The sequence below is a fragment of the Acanthamoeba castellanii genome, assembly GCF_000313135.1.
Source record: "Acanthamoeba castellanii str. Neff unplaced genomic scaffold scf7180000084762, whole genome shotgun sequence".
NCBI classification, from domain to species: domain Eukaryota; phylum Discosea; order Longamoebia; family Acanthamoebidae; genus Acanthamoeba; species Acanthamoeba castellanii.
Window position 1 is genome coordinate 295,010 of NW_004457518.1, and position 11,819 is coordinate 306,828.

The 11,819-nt window shown below is 59.6% G+C and overlaps 5 protein-coding genes across 5 annotated transcripts in view; 3 read left to right on the forward strand and 2 right to left on the reverse strand.

Moving 5' to 3' along the window:
* Positions 1-719: 719 nt before the first annotated feature.
* ACA1_234580 (RWPRK domain containing protein) lies at positions 720-2,359 on the reverse strand (the record flags this gene model as incomplete). Its single annotated transcript, XM_004341016.1, has 6 exons — positions 720-1,453; positions 1,559-1,777; positions 1,859-1,989; positions 2,069-2,092; positions 2,158-2,207; positions 2,276-2,359. 6 exons carry the CDS (start codon positions 2,357-2,359, stop codon positions 720-722), a joined length of 1,242 nt encoding a protein of 413 aa, XP_004341064.1.
* Positions 2,360-3,050: 691 nt separating this feature from the next.
* ACA1_234590 (PH domain containing protein) lies at positions 3,051-5,409 on the forward strand (the record flags this gene model as incomplete). The annotated part of the gene is made up of 8 exons (XM_004341017.1): positions 3,051-3,234; positions 3,350-3,563; positions 3,701-4,373; positions 4,490-4,633; positions 4,732-4,803; positions 4,909-5,054; positions 5,161-5,251; positions 5,332-5,409. The coding sequence occupies 8 exons, from the start codon at positions 3,051-3,053 to the stop codon at positions 5,407-5,409; spliced, it is 1,602 nt and encodes a 533-aa protein (XP_004341065.1).
* Positions 5,410-7,422: 2,013 nt separating this feature from the next.
* On the forward strand, positions 7,423-8,842 carry ACA1_234600 (KH domain containing protein; the record flags this gene model as incomplete). The annotated part of the gene is made up of 4 exons (XM_004341018.1): positions 7,423-8,031; positions 8,173-8,424; positions 8,505-8,595; positions 8,685-8,842. The coding sequence occupies 4 exons, from the start codon at positions 7,423-7,425 to the stop codon at positions 8,840-8,842; spliced, it is 1,110 nt and encodes a 369-aa protein (XP_004341066.1).
* Positions 8,843-9,086: 244 nt separating this feature from the next.
* ACA1_234610 (peptidylprolyl cis-trans isomerase, cyclophilin-type, putative) lies at positions 9,087-10,143 on the reverse strand (the record flags this gene model as incomplete). The annotated part of the gene is made up of 7 exons (XM_004341019.1): positions 9,087-9,224; positions 9,304-9,353; positions 9,432-9,560; positions 9,629-9,771; positions 9,849-9,885; positions 9,960-10,005; positions 10,078-10,143. 7 exons carry the CDS (start codon positions 10,141-10,143, stop codon positions 9,087-9,089), a joined length of 609 nt encoding a protein of 202 aa, XP_004341067.1.
* Positions 10,144-10,607: 464 nt separating this feature from the next.
* Positions 10,608-11,819, forward strand: part of ACA1_234620 (polyadenylate-binding protein family protein) — a gene marked incomplete at both ends in the record, with an annotated part of 1,846 nt that continues 634 nt past the window's right edge. The window contains one exon of the mRNA XM_004341020.1: positions 10,608-11,765. Coding sequence (XP_004341068.1) covers positions 10,608-11,765 — 1,158 coding nt within the window. The remainder of the gene's footprint in view (positions 11,766-11,819) is intronic.

Here is an 11,819-nt window from a genome sequence, read left to right on the forward strand (position 1 = left end):
ACCGCCTGCTCCACCCCCACCTCCCGCCGAAGAGGCCGCTTCGCCGACCCCGCCGCCGCCGCTGCCGTCGCTGTCGTGGTGGTGGTCGTACGCGAGGAGGGCAGCGTACGCAGGGACGACGACGAGCCGGCGGCAGTGAAGGTGCGCCGGAGGGGCCGCGGGAGGGAGGCGCACGACGACCTCAACGACGACGACGAGGACGAGGAGGCGTGGAAAGTGGCGCCGGAGGTGCCGTTGCATGAGGCGAGGAGGAGGAGAGGGCGGACGCTGAGCATCGGCAGCGAGGAGGCGACTGGCGGAGAAGATGTGAATGTAGATGGAGGAGAAGCGGGAGGGGCGCGATGGCCAGCATGCTGGAGTGTGCCGACGTGCACAGGAGCACGTGCCCGCCCCTGCACACAAGCGTGCGGCAAATAGCGCCTCAGCATGTGGTGGTGCAGACAGTTGGCCTTGCTCAGGCTTCTTTGTTCTGTTTTCCTTTCTATTTTTCTTGTTTGCCTTTTTTTTCTGTTTGCTGTTTTTTGTTTTATATTTGTGGCATTTTAAAGAACTGGGGATGATATTTCGGCGCCCATTTTGGGACGAGGAAGCGCTCTCTGCCTGTACAAGCGGACACCACCTCGTCGTCGTCGTCGTCGTCAAGAGGTGGGTTGGCGGTGATGATGAGGAGGAATGTTGGAAGCGCAGCGGAGGCGGCGGGTGAGTGAGGGAGTGAGTGACTACAGGAGATGATCGAAGATCGATGTGTCGGCAATGTCGGTGCCGCTGCCCTCGCTGCCGGCCACGAGGAAGCTCTGGGCCGTGGTGGCATCATCGGCCTGGCTGGCGGCACCGCTGGCCTCGTCCGGGTCGTCTGGGTGATGTTCCGACGAGGGGAGGTCGCCGACGGCGAGGTGGTCCACCGCGGGCACCACCGACGTCGGGACGACGGCAGCAGCGGCGGCGGTGGCCATGGCGGTGGTGCCAAAGTCAGCCGGGAGGCCGAGGATGGCGCGCGAGGAGTATTCGTCCGAGTACCACGGGGGCAGGGTGTCCCTCCACTCGCTGCCGCCGGCGACGTGCTGGTGGAGGGTCTGCGTGATGGGGTGGATGCCGTATTGGGTGGTGAAGGGGAGTGGGTTGACCGACGGGTGGAGCACGTTGGGCTCCAGCACGTCCAGTTTGCCGGCCAGGCTCATTCCGGCGGCGCCATCCTCGCCCCCGCTGGCGAGGGTGACGGGTGCAGATTCTGCCACGCCGATATCGGGCAGCTTGGCCGAGAACGCCGACATTCTCGGTCCCATGGTGTGCGGAGAGAAGGGAGAGAAGGAGACCGGGCCACCACCAGGCATCGCCATGTGGTGGGGGTGCGGACGAGACGAAGAGGAGGAAGAGGAGGTGTGAGGAGGCTGGACGGCGGAGAGGATTCTGGGGAGCTGATCGAGCGGGTACGGCCTCATCAGAAGCGCCCGTCCTGGAATGTGGTCGTTTACGTTCCAACGTGAACATTGAGAGTGAGAGAGAGAGATCATGGAAGCGTCTAGCCAAGAGCGAAGGCGTGTGTGTAGTGTGCACGTACCGAGCGGGCTGTCGTAGGGCACGCTGGCCAGGTCGGCGTCTGTGAAGGGAGGGGCTTGCCAGGTGGATACGCCGTCCCAGTCGAGAATGTCGGCATCAAGAAAAGCGGGCGAGAGCTCGCTCTCTTCGCTTGCCGCGTCGCTGGGAAGTTCCTGCTTGGCGTTCTTCCTCTTTGTCCCCTTGGTGCTCGTGCTCGTGGTGTGCGTCTTCTTGATCTTGACTGTTGTGCGGAGAGGGAAGCGTGTGAGCTCGTAGTCACCTCGCCCGCCGCGTAGCGAGTAGTGGAGAGTAGTAGAAGTACCGAGCGAGTTCGGATTAGTGATGAGGTATCGCTTCTTATTGACAAGGGCGGCGATCTCTTGCTTGATCCGCTCTTCATCTTCCGGACTCTTTGGTGAGATCGCCTGCAAGGACCCTATCATCTTGTCCAAGCTGCCCGTGCAGATGGTCAAAAAAATCTGCTCCTCCTACAAGACGTGCCCATAGGGAGCAAGAAGGGGAGCTCTGGTACCTTTTGATCTTGCGGTGAGGCCACCTGGCATGGGCAAAAACAACCAATTAACTAGAGCTGCGCAATGACCAGACGGGGGGGTTCCATACCTGGGGATGCCATTCTTTCTGCATATCTTCTTGAGCACGGTCGCACAAACCTGCACCCAACGAATTGGATTGAGTTAATCGGAGGATCCCGATTAGCGGAATGGGATCAAGCACGTACCCCCAGTTCCTTCGCGACCGCATTGATAGGAAGGTGAAAGTATTTTGTGAGTTGCTCCAGGCCAATGTCTTGACTGTGAGGCATGATGGCCCAGATATTCCGGCCGAGTAGCAGCAGATGGATGCGATCGAGCAAGAGGCTTTCGGGCAGATGCTGGATTCGATCTTTCTCGTGAGGTGCGTTGCCAGAGGAAGGAGAAGGCAGGGGCAGGAGTAGTAGTGCTCGTCCTCTTCCTCTGCTTACCTCCTTTTTCTTCTTTTGGTATTTGTTCTCTGCTTTATTTTTGTTTTTCGACGGACACTGTCGACATCAGTTCTGGAGGAATGCTCCTGCCTCGAATTCCGCAGTTCATTCCGAACGCGCCGCGCAAGATTCGACCTCGCGCCCATTTGATCACAATTTGATATCGATGAGTGCCACTGTTGGGGAGCAGCGCGCGGCCTCTGCTCTACGGGGCGCACTGCAGGAGGTGCAGCTGGTGCATGGGCTCCTCGATGAGTACGACACTACCCGGGACAAGAAAAAGCTGACGGAGGTGTCCCTCAAGATGAAACACATCCTTCCCACCATCAAGGTACAAAAATCACCTCGAGCTGTCGATCATGGGTCGGGCAGTCTGAGGATCCCCAGACACTGCATTCTTCTCCCATTCAATTTAATAAAAAATAGAAAAATAGAAAAAGAACGCTTACATGGCTGGGTGAAGGAGCTGTCCACAGACCCCGAGTGCAAGACAAAGGCCAACGCGCCGCTCCTCATCGAGCTGAGCACGGGCATGAAGGACGCCGTGGCCCGCACCAAGAACTTCAGCACGGAGGCCTCCTCCACCACCACCACCACGCGACAGCCCTCCCCCCTCTCCTCCGCCGTCTCCGCCGCGTCGCCGCTCCCTACTCCCACCACAGAGCCCCTCTCCCGGCACGCCGCCAGCGGCTGGCTCAACAAACTCGGCGACAAGGGTACCACACAAACTCAGCCTCGTGTGCCGTGTGCCGTGTGCCGTGTGCGTGTCGTTGGTTATGTGCCGTGTGCCGTCGATGAGTGTGTTTGTGTGACATTCATTTATGGGAACAGGGCTGATCAAGTCGTGGAAGAAGCGGTGGTTCGCCCAGCGAGCCGAGCGGCTGTACTACTACGAGACCAAGGAGGAGACCGGCCTGAAGGGGTTCGTCGACCTGACCCTCGTCACGGCCGTCGCCGAGTCGCCCAAGGTCAAGCACGGCTTCGAGCTCCGCACCAAGGACCGCATCTACTACCTCCAGGCCGCCACCGACGACGAACGCGCCCAGTGGATGCAGATGCTCTCCTCCTGGTAACCACTACTCAATCCCCTCGCTCTTCTTCTTCTTCTTCTTCTTCTTTTTCTTCTTCTGGGACTGTTGGCTCACCCCGCTCGCCGCGGCATACGTCGTGTGTGCGCTCCAGGCTGGACGGACGGTCACCACAGAAGGCGCCGACCACGCCGACCCCATCGGCCGGCGCCACCACCAGCAGCAGCAACGGCGGTCCCACGCCGTTGAGCCAAAGCGCGCGGCGCACGCTCTCCTTCTCGCAGAACCCGCAGCAGAACGACGGCCCGCAGCGAAATCGGGGCGAGACGGTGCCCGTGGCGCCGGCGGGTGAGGCGTGGGCCTACGGGACCCGCGAGCGGGCGCCCTCCCTCGTCGCGGAGCCGGCGGGCGTGTCCACGGGCCGCGCCGCCCGCGAGCTCTCCATCGAACGGAGCGGCGGGGCCGACCAGTCGGGCACGACGCCCAGCAGCTTCCGCGAGGAGGAGATCCGCGCCCTCCAGCAGAAGCTCCTCTCGCTCGAGGCCAAGCTCGACACCTCCGCCAAGAGCGTGCCCACGCGCGCCCTCGCCCCCGACACACCCTCCTCCTCGTCGTCGTCGTCGCCCTCCACCTCGCCTTCGCCTTCGCCCTCCACCCACGCCCCGGCCATCACCTCCCCTGCCCCGGCCGCCGCCGCCGCTGCTGCAGAGGAGCAGCTGCGGGCGATGGAGAAGAAACTGGCGGCGGCCGAGGAGGAGGCCAGGCGCGCCACGGCTCGGCTCGAGCACCTCAAAGAAAAGTACAGCGCCAGCAAGCACAAAACCAAGGTACCTTGAATAATAATAATAACAATAATAACAAAAACAAGACAACAATAACATTGCAATCGATTGAGTTGGACTTTGACTTGAGACGTGAATTGACTTTGACCTTCGGGTTCCAGACGGCAGAGCAGCGGATCGAGGGCCTGACGGAGGACGTGAACCACCTGACCAAGGAGAGCAGGGCCAAGGACGAACACATCGCCTCGCTCAAGGCCTCCGCGGCGTCCAGCGCCTCCAGCGCCGCACCGCCGGCTACTCAGCTGGTACGTGGTGCCTCCTCTCTCCCCCCCCCAATCCGACGGCGCGGCGGCGGCGGATGGACACGAGCGCGTGCCTGCTGATATGCCGACCCACGCCGCAGGAGGAGACCATCGCGCAGCTGCGTCAGGCCACGCATGCCCACCAGACCCAGAACGCCTACCTCGCCTCCGAGGTACCCACGATCGATGCCCGATGCATGCCATCTCTCCTCCTCCTCCTCCTCCTCCTCCCGCTTCTCGCTCACACTGGCCCACCCTTGGTCGGCCGCCGGTTTCAGATCAAGAAGCTGCAGCGAGAGCACACCATCGAGCTGGCCTCCCGGGACGAGCAGCTCGACGGCCTGCGCGCGCAGCTGGAGCTCGCACGCAGCAGCTCCGCCTCCGATAGCTCGATCGAGGCCGAGTTCGCTGCCCTGCAGAGACTGTACGCGCACCCATTCCACTTGCCGCAACGTCATTGTTGAATGGCGTTGTCTTCCACTCGAAAACTCTTGCTTACGATGCGGACGCGCATGTGTGTCTGTGACCAGATATTTCTCGGCATTGGCCGTGGGGATCAAGCTCAACCTCATGCTCCAGGGCCAGCCCTGCAACATCGACGCCGCCTCCCTCTGGAGCAAGGTCCTCCTCCTCCTCCTCCTCTCTCTCTCTCCCCCACACTCTTCTGTGCGCTGATGGGGTGTGATGTGCCACCGCTGCAGGCGCAGGCGCTCAACCTGCACTTCTCCAAGTGGAACGAATGGGTCCTCGCCCGATACGAGGAGGCCTTCGACGACTGAGGCCCGCCTACACCACACTCCATGTACACACACCCCCCTTTTATCGCGGCCCAACCCGGTGCGTCATGCACAAATAAAGTCCGAAGCTCCGGTCCACCCAACAAACTTGGTCGTCTGGCACCACAAGAGAACAGAACACGCAAGACACAAGAGAGATGGGGAAGAAGAAGACGTTGGCCGCCGCGCGCACCGACCCCCTTTCGCGGGGCATGGCCGTGGACCCCTTCGATGAGAACCGCTGCTGCAACTGCGGTATGCCCCCCCCCCAAATTGGGAGTTCTCTTCTCTTCCCTCCCCCCCCCTTTCAAATGAGCGAAAGAGCGAAGTGGGGGCTCACTTGGTTGTGGGGGGATAGGACCGTGGAAAGAGGACGGCTGCTGTGCGTGGTGTTGTGCATGCTGCAACTTGGCCTCCGCCAACACAACTATTGCTGTGCGTACCTCCTCTCCCTGTCCTTCTCCCACCTCCACATGCACTCAACAGACTTGTGCAGGTGGGACTTGTGACTGGCATTGTTGTGGTGGCTCTCATGTGTGCTGTTGTGGTACTGGCTGGTGGTTATGTCACACCACAGTAACGGATAAATGCCACTGGTGTAAAATAAAGAAAAACTTTGTCTTTTCAGCCAACTAACTGATCACAGGGGTGTATCCAACACAATGCTGTTTTGGCGTTGTCCCAAATGGTTTGTAGTGTCACAAAAACTGTTGGGTGCAGCAGACATCAGCTGAAAAGGCCTCTTCTCTGCACACAACTTATCCCACTGCCCAAACAGCATCTTCAAAGGGCAATGTGTGGAATGTGAAGCAAAGTGTTGGCCAAGGGATGTAACTACACAAGTGCACTATGCCATCATGAGTGCACCATCAAGAATTTTGAAGTCTGGACAGCTCTGAGCCTTCAAAAATTAGTTTTCAACCAGCTGATCCCTTGAAGAGAAAGGTCATTTCTGAAGGCTTTTTAGCCAGTGTGGTTGTGCTCACTCTTCATATCATTAGCACACATCAGATGAACCAACAACCCCAAACACAATCTTGGTCAGCCCTGTTGGCACCCACCACCCAACACACAGTTTTGCACTCAATCAAAGCAATTATCAACTTCATTTACTCTCTACCCTTGCACACCAAGACCCACTGCCCATATCCCAGGTCCCCCAGGTCAGCAGGGCCAGGTCATCAGGGCCTCCTCCTCCTTCATCACCTGCATGTGCAGTGGACATGGAGAGAGTGTGCAGAATGCTGTGCACACTCAAGGACAACCTCACTGTTACATAGCAACTGCACTGACACCAACTGGAGCAAAAGGCAGCCCAGGCCAACCAATGCACTGCTGACTGATGAGCCACTGACCAAGGCCCACCTGCTCAGATCTCCCCACCTTTTTTTTTACACAATCATGCACACAACATGACATGACACAACACCACCACACAACTATTGGGTGGTGGTCACCATCCCATCAACTTCAGACTAGAACTCAACCCAATCTTCTTTGCCAAAAAGGTGCACTTCTTCCCAAGTGTGATTTTGTTTTTTTTTTTTTTTTTGTTATATATATAATAGAGCAACAGTCATATGGGTCCTGTGGGTCCTAGTGGTGACACATGTCTTTGGACAGCACTGACAGTTGTGCATTCTCTTCACTTGTGGCACTTGCCAATGACAATGATGACTGATTCCCACTTTGACATGGGGAAGTGTTACTGCTACATACCTGGGTGCTGATGCTGATGGCCATTTGTTATGCTGGTGTGCAGTTGAATACAAGTGCTGTTGCCAGGTGGAGACCTGGTTGTACTTTTCCCTGTACACTTGGCCTTCCTCTTGGGGAACTCCCTTTCAGACCCCACAAACCTGTGGCTAGATGTGTACTGTGGAGGGAATGGACCATGAACTGGGTGCCTTCACTGCATAATTCAAATAAGGTATCAACAATGCCTGCTTTACATTCCGTCCCAGGTTTCGTTTTGTGGCCGCGTTGGCGCTCACTCCAATCAGCAAGCAGAAGAAGATGAGCAGCACGACGAGCAGCGCCAACGACGGCAGCCTGACGGTGGCCGCCCTCCTGAACCAGATCAGCGAGGTGCAGAAGCTCCTCGCAGAGGGGCGATCGGTCGATGAGACCGATGACTGGGGTGATTCGGCCCTCCATGCGGCCGCCCTCAAGGGCCGCCTCACCGTGGCCAAGCTCCTCATCGACAAGGGCGCCGACGTCAACAAGACCAACAACGCTGGCTCTACGCCCCTCCACAAGGCCGTTGTGAGCGGCAATGCGCACCTCATCGAGCTCCTCATGCAGCACGGCGCTGACGGAGATCTGCGCAACCACGCGGGCCTCCTGCCCGAGGACTACACCAAGAAGAAGAGCCTTAAGCTCATGGTCCTCGGCAAGTCCGCCGTCGAGATCAAGGTGCCCGTCCCGCGCGCCATGCGTGGCCTCGTCATCGGCCAGGGCGGCAAGACCCTCAAGCGCATCCGCACCGCCAGCGGCGCCGACGTCGCCTTCCCGCTCGACGAGGAGGTGGAGGAGGTCGTCATCCGCGGCCGCGCCGAGGCCACGGAGAAGGCCCGCGAGCTCGTCGAGGAGATCGTCAACAAGCGCAAGGAAGTCGAAGCCGTCGTACGTAACCCAGACCTTTCTCTTGCGCGTAGTGTCACCATGGCGCCAACGGTATTCTGGAGTGAGAGATGATGACGATTTTCTTTGAAGTCGTTGACGATCTGACTTGTACAAATCGATTTGTTGTTGACCGGAGAGCAGAGGGAGGCGAAGGAGAAGGAGTTCTACAGCGGCGACTACACTCGCATCACGGTGAGGGTCCCCAAGCACCAGCACAAGCTGATCATCGGCGCGGGCGGTAAGACCATTCGCGAGATCATCAAGGAGACCGGCGCTAAGATCAAGATCCCCCCCGGCGACGACGACGATGAGGAGGTCGTCATCGAGGGCTCGCCCGAGGCCGTCGACCAGGCCGCCGAGAGGGTGACCAAGGCCACCATGTTCCAGGAGCGCGTACGTGACACCCTCATTCCGTCCTTTTCGTGCGCGGCGCTCACGTGGAATGGGTGTGTGCGTGTGCGTGTGGGACACAGGACAACGCTGGCGGTGGTGGCGGAAGAGGCCGCGGCCGTCCGAGACGTGAGGAGGGCGAGGAGTCCGGCGGTTACGGTGGTGGTGACCGTGGTACGTGGCATCTTCGTTCACCACACGACACACGACCGCAAGGTGCGGAAGAGATGTGCTGACCTGTGTGATGTGTGTGCGGCACACAGAGGAGAGGAGGTTCGGCGAGGGCGGTGGCGGTAGGGGCCGTGGCGGCGGTGGACGCGGTCGTGACCGCGAGGGCGGCGAGAGGCAGGGGTCCAACATCACGCTGGCCTCCTTCCTCGTGCCCTCCCGCAGCGCCGGCCGCAGGCGTGGCGACAACTGACCAGCCACCCTCCCCCGCAACTGCCACGCCGCGGCATAGATGATGTCGCGGTGGCCTCACCCCTCTTCTGGCCCACAGCTGCTGCTGCTCCACTAAAGTCTGTTGCCTGCGCTTGCACAACTCTTCTCTGTATTGATTGCCGAGACATGGGACATCACAACACGTCGCACGAGGAATTGGCAGAACGTTGAAGGTTGAAGTGGTCGCTTGGCTTGGCTTGGTGGAGGGTCGCCGCCCTCGACGTCTACTCGGAGAGGGGGAGCTCGCCAGAGTCGGCGATGGTAAGGGTGGCGCTGGGCTTGCCGGACTGGCTGCCGAGCGACTCGAGCTTCTTGATGATGTCGTAGCCCTCGAGCACCTTGCCGAACACGACGTGCTTACCCTGTTTTGAGCGCGCGAAACGAGTCAGCTTCCGTACGGGGGGGGGGGCAAAAGGGGAGCGTGCTGTGTGTGGTGCGTACGTCCAACCAGGGGGTGGCCACGGTGGTGATGAAGAACTGCGAGCCGTTGGCTGTGCGGAACACACAGAAGTGTTAGCGCGAGGCAGGGCAGAGGAGGAGTGGGGAGGGGAGGGGTGGGGTGACGGTACTGTCCTTGCCGGCGTTGGCCATGCTGAGGAGACCGGGGGTGGTGTGCTTCAGCTTGAAGTTCTCATCAGCGAACCTGTCGCCGTAGATGGACTCACCGCCCACACCAGTGCCGTGGGTGAAGTCGCCGCCTGCGGAATCGGACTGCGCCGTGAGACGAGCGAAAGAAAAGGGGAGAGCTCTGGCGGAAGGAGGAGACCTTGGATCATGAAGTTGGGGATAACCCTGTGGAAGGAAGAGCCCTTGTAGTGGAGCGGCTTGCCCTTGCTGCCGACGCCCTTCTCGCCAGTGCACAGCGCACGGAAGTTCTCGACGGTCTTGGGCACGGTGCCGCCATACAGACTGCGGACCGCGGCAAACGCGCTCAATACGACCGCCTACTCATCGATGAATCGTGGCAGTGGAGGAGGGGAGCATACCCGAACACCACACGACCCTCAAGCTTGCCATCGATTTCTGCGTTCGGCGTAGAGGGACATGAATTTCATCCCGCGTAAAAAGGCGTGAATTGTGAGAAAGAGGCAGCGCACCGATGTCGAAGTAGACCTTGTTGGTAATCTTGGGTCCCTTCTTGTCCTGTAATGAGATGTTGGTGAGGCTACATGCTAAGTACAAACAGCCACAGAAAAGAAAGAGCAGTCATCGTACCGCCTCAGCCTGAGCGAGCACGCTCAAAACGCAGAGAACGGCAACGAGGAGGAGAGAAAGCTTCATCTTGGCTACACGTTCTTCGCGGTGGAGATGAATGTGAACGCAGAAAAACAAAGCCGGCAAAATAGAACACGCCCTCTGACGTCAGAGCGTGACGTCAGCAGCAACAAAAAAAAAAGAAAAAGGAAGAACGCCAAGTAGCTCAGGAATGCAAGGAGGCCGATGGGAAATAGTGTGGAATGGGTGGAGTTCCGATCCGGCGGGGAAAGGAAACTTCGGAGGGATTGATATGTGCGGACAGAGGGGGGCTATAAGAGGGGGGCGGGGACTTCGGGGGCCGGTTTGCGCTCTCTTCTTCTCCTTCCCTCCATCCGTTCATCCATCCGTGCTGCTGTGTGTAGTGTTTCCTCTTCTCCACCAAGAAGTCGTCCTCCATCCTCCAGCACCGATCAAAAACCAAAAAAATCAAGAAAACCCCAAAAAGACAAAAAAATCCAGAAAACCCCCAAATCGCATCGACATCGTCAATGGCTGCCAACTCTCCCTACCAGTCTGCTTCGCTCTACGTGGGTGATCTCAACCCCACCGTTACGGAGGCTCTCCTCTTCGAGATCTTCAAGGCCGTCGGACCCGTGGCCTCCATCCGCGTGTGCCGCGATGCGGTGACGAGGCGCTCGCTGGGCTACGCGTACGTCAACTTCCACAACGTGGTCGATGCCGAGCGCGCCCTCGACACGCTCAACTACACCCTGATCAAGGGCCGCCCGTGCCGCATCATGTGGTCGCACCGCGATCCGTCCATCCGCAAGTCGGGCCAGGGCAACATCTTCATCAAGAACCTCGACAAGAGCATCGACAACAAGGCGCTCTACGATACGTTCTCGGCCTTTGGCAACATCCTGTCGTGCAAGGTGGTGACCGACGGCAAGGGCAACAGCAAGGGCTACGGCTTCGTGCACTACGAGACCAGCGAGGCGGCCGACTCTGCCATCGCCAAGGTCAACGGCAAGATGCTGAACGGCAAGATCGTCTACGTCGGCCGATTCATCGCGCGCAAGGAGCGCACCCCCGGCAGCGACCCCGAGAAGTTCACCAACATTTACATCAAGAACCTCGGCGAGGCCTACACCGAGGAGGACCTCAAGCGCGACTTTGGCGCCTTCGGTACGGTGCAGAGCGCAGTCCTGATGAAGGACCCGCGCGACATCGGCCGCCAGTTCGCCTTTGTCAATTTCGAGGATCACGAGGCCGCCCACCGCGCCACCGAGGAGCTCAACGGCCGCAAGCTCGGCGACAAGGAGGTCTACGTCGGCCGCGCCCAGAAGAAGTCCGAGCGCGAGTCCTTCCTCCGCAAGCTCCGCGAGGAGCGTGCCCAGAAGTACCAGGGCATCAACCTCTACATCAAGAACCTCGATGACACCGTCAACGACGAGGAGCTCCACAAGCTCTTCTCGGCGCTCCCCTTCGGCCAGATCACCTCCTGCAAGGTCATGTCCGACGACAAGGGCAACTCCCGCGGCTTCGGCTTCGTCTGCTACACCAACCCCGAGGACGCCTCCAAGGCCGTCTCGGAGATGAACGGCAAGATGGTCGCCAACAAGCCCATCTACGTCGCCCTCGCCGAGCGCAAGGACGTACGCTCCGCCAAGCTCGCCGCCCAGCACGCCGCCCGTGCCGCCGCCCGCGTCGCCGGCAACGCCGGCCTCGCCGGTGCCCCCATGGCCTACCCGGGCTTCTAC